The following is a 16,346-nucleotide window of genomic DNA, read 5'->3' as shown; positions in this document are numbered from 1 at the left end:
ATAATGTTCTATCAAGATTAGTGATTCTTAACCTGTCTAATGTACGGTATCCTTTTTTTCTTTTTACATTTAAAGGTTCTTTTCATTGGAGATTCAACTAATAGAGGGATAATGTATTATCTGATAGAAAGAGTGAATGAGACCCTTCAGGAATGGCAAAAGACTCATGATGTTAAATTTTATCGTAACATAAATCATGGGAAAACATTTATCAGTTACTCCTACTACCCACAATTTTGGATCAATGTAAAGAAGAGGCCAACATTCGAAAAAGCACTAGAACAGCTGTTACAGAGGTACAATATAACTTATATTGCTGGGTTGTTTGTATTCCTCTTCCATTCACAAATGTGTTTAACAGACTTGCTCCATTAAAATCAGTAAAGAATTAAGCACAAGGTGTACAGGCCATATTGTGTGGTTGAGACTAAATGACATCACACGTTCTATCAGGGTGCCATATACAGTTCATTGCAATGTAATGTGATGCTGTTAAAATGTTTTCCATCTGTTGTAAGGCTGCGTGTGTTTTCTTTCTGGATTTCAGATCACAACCCCTTGAGAACACAGACCAGACTGTATTAGTTGTGGGTGGTGTTCAGTGGCTTAATTCCAATCACCTGCAAATTATTCAAACAGTGCTGAAGAGGTAAAGTTTAGTGCTATATATTTCTATTATCCCATATAAAACATTAATATGATGAAAAATTACAGCCACCAAACTTAACCAGTTTCAGATACAAACATTTCATGGTTTTTTCATCATTGTTCATTTAAATCTGATCTTAAAAAATAATTGTGTAATGTCTTTTCATAGATCTGTAAATAAAATGCTTGTGCTTCATTTCACTCAAACAGGGAAAACCTATCAAATATCCTGGTAGTAATAAAATCCATAGGAATGGGCTTTCATCTGCCAGTGGATGGAATACATTCTTTATCGCAGGTGGGTCAGATTTTGACTGCATTACCATGCGATGCTTATTGTCTACCTGGTGATTTTGCTGTCTCTCTAAAACAATAGTTTTCAAACTAGTCACGACCCAGTACTGGGTCTCCTTGCTGCAGGGTGATCAACAGGGCTGCTAAGGCAAGCTACTTACCTATCCCGGCGCTGCAGACTGCACTGCACCCAAAAGTGGCTAGGAGCAGGTCTGGCTTTTAGGTCTCCTCAGTCTCCCTTTCTACTGAGAGGGGCGACTATTGTGGCAGGTATCCCATTGACTACTCTGCATGAGTCCTGCTTGAGCAGCCAATACAGCGTAGGCTGCTTTGCATCATCAGAATACTGCAAGGCCATTGGAATGTGCTACAGAACCTGCCCCTTTAATTATGTATTAATCATGTCAGATGGTTATTCTAAATAAGGTCAATGGCATTCACAGTACCAGATGGATACAGTTTTTACTCTGTTGTTATAAGCTGCCATAGAAAATAAAGTGTGGCCATTACTTTAGGATCAGATCCTGCTATCATTGAAATCAGAATACTACTGATAAACAATGATATTTTTTGTAGGCTGAAGTGCAAAATTTATGGAATGAAAATGTAGTTATTCTGGAGACTGCAAAAAAGTATGGCTATGAAGTGGTTGATACTTTCATCATTACAATGGGACGTTACAAAGAATTTCTGCAAGGGAAGTGTGGATGTCATTTCCATGAGGTAATCATTTATTGTTTATACTGATCTCATTTAAATATTTAAAAGGGGTCTAAACAGTCAGATGCTATAGTGAAAATATGTACAGCACAGTATGCAGTAGTAGATCAAGGGTACATAAGAGTGTCCTTAGTGGGTAAGACCAAAGGTCCATCTAGCCCACTAGCCTGTCTGCCAACAGTGGCCAACGCCAAGTACCCCGGAGGAGGTGGACTGAAGACAATGACCAAGTGATTTGTCTTGTGCCATCCATCTCGAGCCTCTGACAAACAGAGGCCAGGGATACCATTCCTACCCCCTGACTAATAGCCTTTTATTGGCCTAACCTCCATGAATTTATCTAGTTTCTCTTTAAACTCTGTTATACAGTAGACTTCCGATAATCCAGAACCTATGGGACCTAGGTGGTGCTGGATTATCAGATATGCCGGACTATCAGGAGGTACTATAAGATGGTTTTATATATATACTGTATACATTATATACTGTATATAAAGTGTTCTTAACCCTTTTTATTGTACATACTGTATACAGTATACTGTAATGTTTTATTTTTTTCAGCCTTTTTTTTACCCTTTTTGCTCAGTTCAGCTGCTGCCGCTGTTACCTTGTGACTCATTTTTTGCAGAAGCTCACTCACTAGGCTCTTGCCATTTTGATGTCGGACTATCAGGAGTGCCGGACTATTGGATGCCGGACTATTAGAGTTTTACTGTAGTTCTAGCCTTCACAGTCTCCTCTGGCAAGAAGTTCCACAGGTTGACTATGTGCTGTGTGAAGAAGAACTTTCGCTTATTAGTTTTAAACCTGCTACCCATTAATGTCATTTTGTGTCCTCTAGTCCTTGTATTATGGGAACTAATGAATAATTTTTATTTATTCACCCTCTCCACACCACTCATGATTTTATATGTTATTTTTCTATCATATCCCCCCTCAGTTTCCTCTTTTCCAAACTGAAAAGTCCTAGTTGCTTTAGCGTCTCTTCATATGGGACCTGTTCCAAACCCCCTAATCATTTTAGCTGCCCTTTTCTGAACCCTTTCCAAGGCCAAAATACCTTTTTTGGGGTGAGGAGACCACACAGTACTCAAGATGTGGGTGTACCATAGTTTTATACAGGAGTAGTAAGATATTCTGTGTCTTATTTTCTATCCCTTTCTTAATAATTTCTAACATTCTATTTGCCTTTTTGACTGCTGCAGCACAGTGTGTGGACGTTTTCAGAGAACTATCCACGATAACTCCAAGATCTCTTTCCTGATTTGTCGTAGCCAAATTAGCCCCCATCATACTATATGTATAGTTGGGGATTTTTTTTCCTACATGCATTATTTTACACTTATCCACATTAAATTTCATTTGCCATTTTGTTGCCCAATCACTTAGTTTTGTGAGATCTTTTTTAAGTTCTTCACAGTCTGCTTCTGTCTTGACTATCTTGAACAGTTTAGTATCATCCACAAACTTTACTACTTCACTGCTTGCCCCTTTCTCTAGATTATTTATGAATAAATTGAACAGGATTGGTCCTAGGACTGACCCTTAAGGGACACCACTAGTTACCCCTCTCCATTCTGAAAATTTATCATTTATTTCTGCCTTGTGTTTCCTGTCTTTTAACCAGTTCTCAATCCATGAAAGGACCTTCCCTCTTATCCCATGACAATGTAATTTACACAAGAGCCTTTGGTGATGGACTTTGTCAAAGGATTTCTGAAAATCTAAGTATACTATATCTACTGGATCCCCCTTGTCCTCATGTTTGTAAACCCCTTCAAAGAACTCTAATAGATTAGTAAGACATGATTTCCCTTTACAGAAACCATGTTGACTTTTGCTCAACAAATTATGTTCTTCTACGTGCCTAACAATTTTATTCTTAATTATTGTTTCGACTAAACAATAGACCCAAATTAAACTTGAAAAGGCTTCTTAGCATGTGAAGGTACATTTAGCTCACCAGGAGGGGAACAGAAGATGTATAGTGGTCAAAGTTCAGAGCCTCAAAGGTATTTAGGCACTTAACTCCCAATGGATTAGGCACCCATACACCTTTAAGAATCTAGGTCCAAATATGAAACAGAAATACCCTAAAAATGGAGGTCCTACCTATGTAAACACAGTGGAAGTACAAAAGCACTGTTCTGAAAACACACTTCTAACTAATGGAAAGAGGTTTCTCTGGGCGGGGAGCTTTGTTCTCAGGCTCTTGAGATTTTCTCCTGTGCATTGTATTATCTTGTTACTTCTGGACCTGTTCAGTCTACCTACTATCACCATGCTCATCCACAACTATCAGTTATTTATCTCAGGTCTTCCTTAACTGGTTTATTAACTTCACACATTCTGAATCTGCTGCACATTCTTATTTGAGGGAGTGGTGGTTCTGAGTATGTAGTTTGATTAGAACTTTCCTGTAGCAAGCAGAGAAATTGCACTGGCAGATGGTCGTGAAGAGGTATCATAATTGTGCTCCTGTTTGTAAATAGTCTTATTTCTGGCCCTAGTTTTCTCCTTTGGTTGTATACTTGAAGAGATTCCCTATTATATTTTACACTGACTGGGCTAAATTCCATTTTATGATGGCAACAGGCACAAGGCCCTGGAAAGCCCACCAGATGGGTAGCTGCAGTTGAACAAAGGGTCTGTAGCCTCTCCTCCACCAAAGCTCTTCCAGTCTGCTCAAAGAGTGAATGGTGCAAGCTGAGGAGGGTACCTAGCCAGATAGTTCATATTCTAAACAGATGTTCTTGGCAGAAAACTAAACTGGCCCCCTGGAAAACTTGGGGGATCTGTAGCATAACACCACCTGCCCTGCTGAAAGAATCCACAGAGAAGTGTAATTAGTTATTTTTCCCAGCATCATCTGTACTGACTCCAGATGCAAGTGAATTAGCATCATTTTAGTGTGGCACAGCTGACCGTATGCCTTGGGGTAGAGTTTGTGTCAGGATATGTTCAAAGTGCACTGTGTTCCAATCCCCCAAAGGGACCATTAGAATCTGGGGCAATGTGGAGCAGCCAGAAGTTGCTCCAAGTTCCTTCCACCTTCCCCCCAGGTTCAAACCAGCAAACCCCAGAACTGGAAGAGAGAATTGCATAAAGTTCTCTGCAGTTTAGTACACTTAAGGGATTGTTATCTCCAAGGCACGATACTGATTCTTGTTGTTTGAATTAATACACTAAGGCTCAGCATTAAATAATTATTGAACATGCTTATCCTGAACGGGATCTCCAAATAAACAGCTAGACTCTTGACCTAGCACGAACTACACATCTTATAAAATGAGATGGGGGCAGCTGAGGTCAGTTTCTTCATTTGTTCCAGAGTTCTGGCTAGGAATTTGAAGGGAATCTTCTAAAAAAAAACTACAGAGACAACAGCCTGAGACTTAAATACAAAAAGAACAAGGAAGCACACTATTGAAACTAGGCACACAACCAACTGGAGGCTGCTGCCTACCCAGAGAAAGCAGGGGATTTGAAAAACAAGATATTTATAAAGTTGTTCTGGTTTCCTTGTAGATATATTTGAGTGTCTGCTGTGTCTTTTCACATTTTGCACTGATAGAGTTTTGTATTTGCATTTTTAGTGTTATAAATATATCAAATGGAGAAGTGCTTCTTTGATGTCAAGCATTGCTCTAAGTGAAACCAGAAGACATTCTTCCTGATGATCATATAAAGGTGCATCCTCTGCCTCACAACTAAGCGTGTTAGTTCTGAGTATGAGACTTGACTTAAGTATGTTCACTTGTGTCATCAGGAGAGTACCTTAGAATTCCATTAATGTCCCACCAAAGTTTCTGTGAAGCCAGTTTGCTGGTATGAGAGGTCTGTGCCAGGATTCCAGAGTTGAATTATTAATCTGCTGAGAGTCTGAACATTCCATCAAGGCATTTAGTGTTAAAGGCGTTTCAGTGAATGTCTATGTGCTACTTCAAAGCATTTCACCCTGCTACTCTTGGGAATTTAGGAAACACATTGAGCAATAAAAGGAGCTTTGGGTCATCGACTCATTTCCCTGAATGTGCTAGACCCTTACTCGAAATCAAAATTATTTCCACTGTGAAAATCAGGACTGTTAATTCAGAGATGATCAGTAACCCCTTGGCTCCAATCACTTCTTTATTCCACTAAAATCGCACACGGGGGAAAAAACTTTCCATTTGAAAATTGTGAACTTTCATAAATCAAGAGTCAACTTTGTTTGATCTATTTATATTGCACAATTAAAAAGGAGATTAAAGATGTAGTAGGTCCACAATAATATAAGTAAACAAAGACGGAACAGAGGTGGGTATAAAAAAAGTCAAATATGTAGAAAAATAGGATGCAACAAAAGATGTGATTTGTTTTTTAAACCAAGAGTCAAATTAATTTACACAGCTTCATGGATTTCAAGGAAAGCCATTACAAAATGCTAAGGGCATTCAGGGACTTTATAGAAAGAAACTGCTGGTTTCTTTCTGACCTAACCACTCCTGATGCAACATTTAGATGCAGGAATCTACAAGATGTTTCATTTGGAGAAAATCCTAGGTAAGTTTTAAAGCTCACCTCCCATCCCAAGCCCAGGCACACACTTGACAAGATTTCTGGAATTTGTCCGCCATCAATAGCAGTGGCTCCAAATTTCAGGGGTTCCTGAACACCTTCTGAATGTCTCGAGAGAAGAATAAATGCAACTGGCCTTTAGTTAAAGTGACACCTGTTTGAATGTGATCCTCACCCAGGGGTCAAACTTTCTCTGCAGATCAGGTGTGTGCCTAGGGCTCCCATTACAGTGGAAGACCAGACAAAGCCACAAGTGAAAGTGCTGATTTCTGCTGTGTGGAAATACTGGAAAAGTTATGATTTCTCCTCCAACCCCAAAGTCCCACAGAAAACAACTCAAAAAATAAGGTTTCTTTCATTGTACTTGCTTCCTGCTCTGGGTGGGGGGGGGGACAGTAGCTAATGAAACCTAAGAATAGCTTAAAAATAAGCAGGAGTATAATGTCACAATGGTTGAAAAACAAAGATTAAAGATCCTTTATATGGTATCAGTCTACCTCCTTTGCTTTTTGCTGAGTGACTCTGACCATTTCTTGGTGGCCAATGAAGTCTATTTAATCCTCCCATCAGTAGCATCATAAAAATTCTGTCACCTTTTAAACCACAAGCTCTTATTTTTCTGCTCAGGCTACACTGAGGCAGATGCTGTCTCTGAAGTACAACAGCCTATAGGCCCTTCAATGTGCTTCTGAAGGAGAAAGATGCTGGGATCATTTTGGTCTCTGATACTTTTCTGAGGTGACTGGGACTCATGCTAGAAAATACTGATATTGGACCTTAATTTCATGGAAATCCATGAGTGCTGCACCCAGCAGAGGACACTCCGGCTAGCAATCCCTTGGTTTAAATGAGAGCGGGCTGCTATCAAGGTACTCTTGGAAAGGAGTCACTATCTTAAGAACACAGTCTCCTCCCTTATGGCTCCGTCATGGCAAGGGAGGTGCATAACTGCATTGGCCCAGGGGCAGCCAGGGAATCAGACAGTGATTCCAGATCACAATCTGCCTTCCAATTCCACCCCTTCTTCCAGGAGTGATGTGTTCAGCACCAGTCCTATATCCAGTATAGCACATACCCCTGTGAAGCCAGTGTGACAAGGATGATGTTGTGTGGTTGGAGCCAAGAATCTACCCATTCCCCACTTTTTCTGCCCAGATGATAGGGGGAAAACAGAGAAACCTCATAGAGCAGTGGTCCCCAACCATTTGAAGCTGACAGGTACCAGGGGGTGTGGCCATTTGCCTGCTGGGCGCCAGAAGGCGGGGACACTCGCGCACCCAGGGTCGGGGCCGCGCATATGCCACACTCCCATGAGCCACGTGCCTGAGGCCAGCAACCCTATGTGCCGCAGGGCCGCCCATTTGCAGCAAGCCCAGGGCCAGTGTCCTCCAGAGCCATGTGCCCAGGGCCGGCACCCGCCCCATAGCCGTGCGCCCAAAGCCAGCACCCCTCCTCCCCATAGCTGCGTGCCCGGGGGCAAGGCTGCCAATTCGCCGTGCTCCCGGGGCCGGTGCTCCCGGGGAGCGGGTGGCCAATTCGCCGCGCTCCCAGGACCGGCGCCCCCCATAGCTGAGTGCCCAGGGCCGGTGCCCCCTATAGCCACGCACCCAGGGCGTAGTCAGCCAATTTGCCGCGCTCCCGGGGCTGGCATGTGCCATGGCGCCTGCAGGCACCGTGTTGGAGACCACTGTAATAGAGGCTTATTCTCCTTCCTACCTGCCCCATAAATAGTAGGAGCTAGAACAACCAAATTCATATATAGCTTCCTCTTATCAGAACTTAAAGCCAGGGAAGGGTTTGGTTGTGCTAAGAAAATGGGATGCACCTGGAATGGGATTGCTGTTCATAAAACCATACAGAAAAGAGACAGAATCAGCAGGCAGGTGAAAGTGGCTGGCTTGGGGTGCCCCCACTCCTTGTCCAGGACTGCCCCAGGCCCAAACTTCCCTTCCCACAGTGCCCTGTAGAGAGAGAGGGTGACTGAAGTTGCCCCCCCCCCCCCCAGATTCATATGAGGACATTGCTGCCTGTTCCCCCTCATCAGAGAATGAGGAGAAGAACGCAGTTTGTTACATTTCTCACTCGGGCTGGGGAGTGCACATGACCCGAGCAACGCCGGCTAAATAACCTGGAACGGGGAATATCTGGATGAAATACTTGGTCTGCTTGGTGCAGTATGCGGTGGAAGATGTGAGGGGTTGGTTTGTTTGTTGTTTGTAAATACATGGGTGAGCTCAAATGCAAATTAGCATTATGGATTAAATTCAGCCATGATTTTCATCTGGAAACTCTAATGAACTGCATAGCTGAATTAGGTGTAAATCAAGGTGGAATTTGGCTTTGTTTTTATTTTAAAAATCTTGTTATTGATGCTAAGGGGCCTTTATGACTGGAACAGGAGAAGTATACCCAGGAGGTGCATGATATGTAGTCCACTAGCCACCAAGAAATAGTCTAGATCACTGAGTAAAGTCCACAGAGACCTTCTGAATAATTTTGTACCTCATTAGTTTTAACAATCTTGGCCTCTGTTCATTTTTGCATAATGGCAATGGGATAGGGAGGAGGGAGTATCAGGAAGTTCATAAGCAGATTGCACTATGAAAATGGCATTTTCCCTTGGAGGACCGACACAACCTTGTCCAGACTTTTCCATACTGTAGGAAACCATCCGAGGGATTATTCCACTGCTTGGTACTTTCATTTTGTCACTTCACATGACTCCTAAACCTCATGTCCACACCCCATGACTCCCAATTCTTAACTCTACTAAGGCTCTAGTAAGCTGAGAATAGAAGGCTGCCCACTTTGTGAATTTTGAGTAAGAGAAATGGCTTATATTTCACCTTTAATCCCTATTTACACCTGCTGGGCAAACCAAGGACCTAATCCTTGGATTTGCAGTGCACCTAGAATTCCTGTTAACATCGCTGATCCTTCCAAGAAGCCACAGCGCAGAGATATGGCCCGAAAACCTATTGCATCATGGCTACAAGCCCTGCTGTGACTTGGGAGGAAGCTGGGAACAACTGGAAAAAAAGAATCTGTCCATGTGATTAGTTTGGTCTTCTGCAATGAGGGCTCTGAATCTTGCACCTCTTGTCCCTGCCAGTCTATAGCCACTGTTAATTTCAGGGGCCCAAGGCATATCTGCAAACTGAGCTTTAACTACCTTGTTCCTTTCAACATGCTTAGGAAGGGAGCAGATGGTCCGAACACAAAAATACACCTTCATGACAGCTAGGACTGATGTAGATTTATTCCATAACTTAGTGGTAGTGGAATAATGTATACTACATAGAAACTGGCAGCAGTTGTATTTTGGTATCTTAATCAGTGACTAACTGCAAGATGAACACTAAATTGCATTCCTTGGAAATTGCTCTCATCTGGAATGCAGTTTGGGTGCTTGGTTCAAGGTAACATAATTTCAGAATACTTACTTGATCTAAGGCACTAATTTAGAAAAATGAATTTCTACAGGAATAGCATAAAACAAATTGCTTCTGTTGGCTTTGCTGTGTCAAATAGGTCTTAGAATATATTAGTGTCCTAAATGCATGCTCCTTGCTCTTTTACAAACTAAGCCACTGACCTTGCTCAGCCTTTACAATTTAAACATGTTCTCTCTCTCTTCACATTTTGTTTTGTGAACGTTGCTGCTATACATGTATTATGACCTTGGTTAATTACAAACATTGGTTGCAAGTGTCTAATACATGATTCTAAGCATATTTCATTTTACAGAACTGCATGAATCACATATATAAGCATGAATATTGTCCCTAGCCAAGTGTGTATATTGTTGCATACAACAGTAAGGCTGTGGATCATTAAAACGACACCACGTGTGATTTCTTCTTTATTTTTAAGCAGATTAGCAACTCGGGGCTCTCTTCTATCAAATCACACCATTAAATCTTTCATTTCTAGAACTAAACTCAGTGAAAGGGCTAGTAATTATTTCAGATGAATACTGTTTTGCCCGAGAACCCTTTTCTGACACTTGTTTACTTTTTCTTTTCTAAGTAACATAATGTAGGCCCAGAAATTCTGCAGCATAGCTCTGTGTCACTTTGGGAATGCAGAAACCCTCTTGAATCCTGTCAATTTTCTGCTTTTTTTCCCCCTGCTGGATCTTGCTTTAAGATGACCTATCTTGCCAATGAAGGAACCAGCCCCCTACCTTAACGTTTAAGCTAGCTTGTCTGCAGCTGTGGAGTGCTGGCGGTAGTGGTTGTCATGGTGATGGTTGTTTATTTGTATTACCATTGCACCTAGAAGCACTAGCTATGGACTGAAGTTCCATTGTGTTCGGTGCTAAACAAACCCAGGACAAATAGATGGTCTTTGCACCAAAGAGCTTCCATTCTAAGCTATTTAGATCTCTCATCCTGACACAGGCTAAACACGCCAGTTCCAGAGCAATCCCAGACTATTCTAATCCAAAGAGCAAGGAGTCTGATCTGGGATCTACTGGGCCAGCCTACAAAGAAGATCTGTGCCTCAAGTACTAGGATTGGAGATGGACCTGAGCTATGTAGTTCAGATACTGATCTGGATCTGAATTACCCACAGTTTAAGGGTATTCAATGATTAATCTGGCCCACTGTAGATGGGCTGTGAAGTTTGAATTTGGAGGTCTAAGTTTGGCTATCTCTGGTTAAGAGAATCTAAAATGTACTGTGTTGAAAGGGCTACCAGCATCAACAAGATGAATTCAGTTTGTTTAAGCATTTTGGATTCCTTAATCAGCAAGGGCCAGATTGACTAGTACCTGATCTGCTGATTGTACCACATCTAGGCTCACTATAGGGAATTTGGCCAGCTGCAGGGTAAGGTCCCCCTCACTGTGAGTTATGATATCAGAGTCTGGTCTTTAAAGAATCACGGTCTGATTACCCCATAAGTTGCACACATGCAGCTGACAGGATAATCAGACTCATGTCCTTTTAGGTGCACAGAGAAGACATTCATAAATGTCACTCTTCCTTTGCAGGTGGTGAAATCCAAAACGACCAATGAAAGTCCTCCCTTAACAATGAAGCTATCAAGGCCCTATGCTCGGGGGAAATATTTCAACAGCCAAAGCAAACTCTCACAGCTGCAAGACAATGCAATGAATTCTCAGTCACCGTATCATGTCAGAGGTCCAATAAATCAAGTCTATTCTGAAATCCTTCTCAGCAGGATCTGTGCAAGTAAAAGCAAGGCTACTGACTCAAAGCCTGTATCAGATGAAGTTTTCGAATGGGAGACTTCCCATTTTCTTGAATGACAATCCAAGGACCATATTATATATATTTATATACTTCTCTGAATAGTTGCACACACATCAATGCCACTTAAGACACGTGACACATTTCCTGAAGCTTTATGACATCAAGATCTGACCCTTTGGATCATAGGTTTTAGAAAGGAAAGATGGATGGATGCAAACAAAAACAAAAAAACAAAAAAAGGAGGGGGATTACTTGAAGTATTGCTGACAAGAACAATTTTAGGTCAAATAACTGTGTATTGTGACAGTAAAAAGAGAAAGATATACACTTGGGCTGTGTCTACATTGACACCCTTTTCCGGAAAAGGGATGCTAATGAGACACTTCGGAATTGCAAATGCCGCGGGGGATTTAAATATCCCCCGCGGCATTTGCATTAACATAGATGCCGCTTTTTTCTGGCTCGGGGTTTTGCCGCAGAAAAGAGCCAGTCTATTTATATAAATAAAGGCTTTATTTTCCGCAAGATCCTGTCTAGACTGGCACTTTTCTCCGGCAAAACCCCGAGCCGGAAAAAAGCGGCAGCCATGTTCATACAAATTCTGCGGGGGATATTTAAATCCCCTGCGGCATTTGCAATTCTGAAGAGTCTCATTAGCATCCCTTTTCCGGAAAAGGGTGCCAATGTAGACACAGCCTTGAAGTGTTCGAAGAGGGCTGCTTTATTTTTTTAAGCAATAAATAGATGTATCTGTTTATAGCAGTATTTCTCAAAGTGGTCCATGGACCCACTCTGACAGAGCTGCTACTGGACCGTTCCTGTTTGTTTACTTACTGGCTCCGCAGCCACAGAACTTCATGGCTTCCATTGGATGCAGTTTGCTGTTTGTAGTCTCAGGGAGCTGCAGGAAGCAGCGGTCCGGGTCACACTGCTTCACATGGTTCCCCTTGGCTGCAAACAGTGAACTGCAACCAATGGGAGTCATGAGGCTCCGTGGCTGTGGATCCAAGAAGTAAACAAACTAGAGTAGCCCGGTAGCAGCTTTCTCAGAGTGGGTATATGGACCACTTTAAGAAACACTGATTTATAGATATGCGCTATAAAAGTATTATATAAAGAGACATTCCATTCCATTGTATAGAGTTTTGTTACATACTGAGGTGTTCCCCTTCCTTAGCAATATAGGAATATTTCTATTTCAATGCTTGTCTCTCGTGTTGCAAAGGCAACTATTACCATTTTATCTGTAGTACCAACTCTTAATTGTAGTGTTTACAGCTAGTGCACACAGTTTCATCCATGTCTGACTGCAGAAGATAATGTTTTAACTTATAATGAAAAGGAGAGTTTGCATTATTTTTCTTCATGTTCTAAATCATAGAATCATACAACACCAGAACTGAAGGGACCTTGAGAGGTCATCAAGTCCAGTCCCCTTAACTCATGGCAGGAATAAGCCCCATCTGGATCAAGATCATTGTTGATAGATGGTTGTCTAATCTGTCCTATGAAATCTCCCAGAAAAATCCAAGAGACAGTTAGAAGAGAGGCTGAATATAACTATCCTGTCCAACATGGATAGATGAGTATCTTAGCATGTATTTATTTATTAACATGATTCAGGAAAATATTTGTATTGATAAACTGTGTTAGCTATGTTTAAGTGCTTTTTTGACTGAGGGCCAATAAGTCTAGCAAGTACTTTCCCCATATATGAATTCCCCTCTTTCTGAATTTACATAAGATGTCTGATGCCTAAGAGGCCAATCCTGAAATAATTGTTCAGAAAAAATTCCCACTGCATGGATACAAGGACTGAAAGATTGACTGTAAAACTGTGACTATTAACCAATATTTTTTAAAAAAAAAACTAGTGCCTGATATCTTTGGTCACAATTGCACATGATTTAAGAGAATGTGATGCAGGTTTATATGGCTAAAAGCACCATGCGATGTAAGGCATTTTTTTTTTAAATTAGATTCCAATGTCAGGATGCTCTGCTCCTTCATAATGTATGTTGTATAAGGAAGCAAAAGTATGGGAGCAACCAGAGTCATGCTCCCCTCTATGCTCCTTTTGTGCAGGGAGGTGGGCCAGTGCAGCTCCCCCAGTGTAGCTCCCACTCTCCTCAGAATAGGTTGGCCATGCTGCTGCAGTGGAGAGTTTGTAAATCAAACAGAGGAGTTGCCACTATTCACAGGTGGCCCTAAACTAGAGATTCATGAGACTAAATCTGGGATTACCTATGAATTTTTGAGCTCCACATATCTGGCATCACATATTCCTAGCTACTTACATATTGTGATACATCCTTCCCACAAGAAGGAAATATGTATTAGGTTGTCTGTGAAGACATATCGGAATTTATACATCAGCTTTTTCCTGCCATGATCCTTCATATGAAGAGAGGCTATAGGCTTCCTTTGTATCTCTGGTAGATTTCTCAGGGCACATCTGTCTACACAGAAGGGCTGAAGATGAATTAAGCAACACAACTTCAGCTACCTCAATTGCGTAGCTTAAGTCAGAATAGCTTAATTCAGCTTTTGGTGCTGTCTACACTGAAGGAAGTTGAAGGAAGAACACTCTTCCTTTGACTTCTCTTACTCCTCATGAAATGAGCATTATAGGAGGCGGAATAAGAAGTCCTCCATCTCAACATTATTTTGAAATAAAGGCTTGTAGTATAGATGCACACTATGTTATTTTGGAATAAGGCTGCTGTGTAGATGTACCCTCAGTGAAGTGACAGAAGCGTTTGCATTTTAAGCCAGGGACATTTTGCAAATGTTGAGAGTATCCAGATTTGGTTATCTACTATGTATTAGAGAGTTTGTCTGTTTGTGTTTTCAGTTTATCTGTCTATTTGTTCAAGAACTCCTCCTAAATGGTAAGAGCTAGGAACACTAAATTCGATATACAGCTTCCTCTTATCATATCTTAAAACAAGGTAAGGGTTTGGTTGTACCAGAAAACCATACAGAAAAGGGACAGAATCACCAGGCAGATGAAAGGGGCTGGCTGGGGACACTTTGTTCTCCCATCTAGGACTATCCCAACCCTGAGCCCTTTAGGGAGTACAGAGAGCCTGAATCTTTCCCTCCCCCCAGTTCATACAGAAATGTTGCTAGCTGTTCCCCTTCATCAGGAAATTATGGGAAAGAGCACCGTTTTCTGTATTCCTCACTCTGGCTGGGGAGAAGAGGCAGCAGACAAACCTGGACCTGATCCAGCTTGGGGATATGCACCCCTCCCCTGGCTGTGTCTACTGTACCTGCAGCAGCCATGAAGAGGTGCTCCTCCCCGGCCCCAAGCTGCTGCAATGAGAAAGAGCTGCTGGGGTAGTCCCCTCTCTCTGGGACAGTCTGCATACTGAACCCTTCATCCCTAGCTCCTCCCCCCTCCCCCGAATCTCCCTCTGCACCCTTTAGGGAGGGTGGATGACTGAAGCTCACCCTCCCCCCCACCCCAATATGGAGACATTGCTGACCCAGATAAATTTTCTAGTGTCCAATATTTTGCAGGATCCTGTTGTATACACATCATGTAATTTATGCTCTGCACAACATCAGAGCACTAGTGAAACACAGCCTTAAAATGCAGTAAATTAATTTTCCACTACAGAAGCCAAAGGAAACTATTTCAATTTGTAGGATCAAGCATCATGTCTTGTATTACAAGAATTGTATACTTATGTATTATACATTTGCTTGTGATGTTTGGGTATCACTTGAATCCACATGCTGGTGGGGTTTCTTTTGTTTTTTGTTTGTTGGTTGTACATATCTGGAAACTAATTTAGAAGTATGTGTGAGTTTTAACTCAAAAACCATCATCTAGAATGATGAAAAACCCAAAGTTAATTCTAGTGTGCTGCAACTGATATTGGCAAATGTACAATTCATCACCTGTAGGTTCACCACTAGATCATTTTCTATTCTTTGTGTCTCAGTTTGTGTTTTCATAGTCTTTGTGTTTCATTTCTTTGTCTCAATATTTATCATGTGTAGAAAGTTCAAAATATCCTTTTTTATATTATATTTATATATTTGTAAAAAACTGTTGGAATGGATTGCAAAGTGACCTTTATTTAAATAGTTCCTTCAGGTCACCTGTGGCCAATAAAAATGTGTCCAGTATTTGTCTGAGTTCAAGATATACAAAGAAAAGCACAATAAAGAACAAGGGTGCAGAGTTAAGTTTTTCTTTATTGCAGATAGCTACAGGGATGTGGGGAAAAAAAGACCTGGGATGAGGCAGAGCGAGCCATCACTCGTCATACACCTTCAGCATTTGCAAATTGGAACCATTAAAGCCAATGAAGATGCATCTTTGTCATTACTGTATTTCAGAATTAACACTGATTGTGAATGATCTCCTGCTCTAGAATGTGCACAGTACAACATACGTCTTTCATTGTTCAGTTATTTTTTTCTGAATATTTAACATTTCTACTTATTCTGGAGAGTTAACAAACATAGAGCCCATTGCTGAAAAGCTCATTCAGGGTCAAATTCTTCCCTCCAGGACAACTATGGAAGCTCAGTAAAAGTATGGGGTGGAACAAGGGGAGTGGTTTGGCCAACAGATCTGCAACTATGCGCACATATAAATACATGTGGCACAGGGACCAGTGCTCATGGCCCCTACTGCATCACTGCGAGTTTAGCTAGAGCTATGAAATAATGCACTGGAATCCCACAAACTAGAAGGAGAAGATTCTTTCTCCCACATAAGCTTGTATAATACCAAGTTATCTAGATTTCATGCAGAAGTTCAGAATTTTGCCTTTGGACCTTGGGATTTTCTGATTAGGCCCATTCAAATTACTGTCTTAAGAATGATGTGACATCACAAAGTATTATTTTACTTATTCAGTATTGTCAAGCCCATTACTAGAG

The 16,346-nt window shown here is 41.4% G+C and overlaps 1 protein-coding gene across 6 annotated transcripts in view; it reads left to right on the top strand.

The window, feature by feature from the left end:
• The window catches only part of CPED1 (cadherin like and PC-esterase domain containing 1), a 214,716-nt gene extending 199,072 nt beyond the window's left edge, over positions 1 to 15,644 (top strand). For 4 of the 6 annotated variants that reach the window (XM_075928925.1, XM_075928905.1, XM_075928915.1 and 1 more), the window contains 5 exons: positions 76 to 296; positions 548 to 649; positions 859 to 946; positions 1,519 to 1,665; positions 11,222 to 15,644. In XM_075928925.1, coding sequence (XP_075785040.1) covers positions 76 to 296; positions 548 to 649; positions 859 to 946; positions 1,519 to 1,665; positions 11,222 to 11,500 — 837 coding nt within the window. In that variant the 3' untranslated portion in view covers positions 11,501 to 15,644. The other 2 variants (XM_075928929.1, XR_012903743.1) reach the window with 2 other exon arrangements.
• The last annotated feature ends 702 nt before the right edge of the window (positions 15,645 to 16,346 follow it).

The sequence above is a fragment of the Pelodiscus sinensis genome, chromosome 1 (genome assembly GCF_049634645.1).
Source record: "Pelodiscus sinensis isolate JC-2024 chromosome 1, ASM4963464v1, whole genome shotgun sequence".
Taxonomy (NCBI): Eukaryota; Metazoa; Chordata; order Testudines; family Trionychidae; genus Pelodiscus; species Pelodiscus sinensis.
This window is presented reverse-complemented; position numbering and strand designations above follow the sequence as displayed.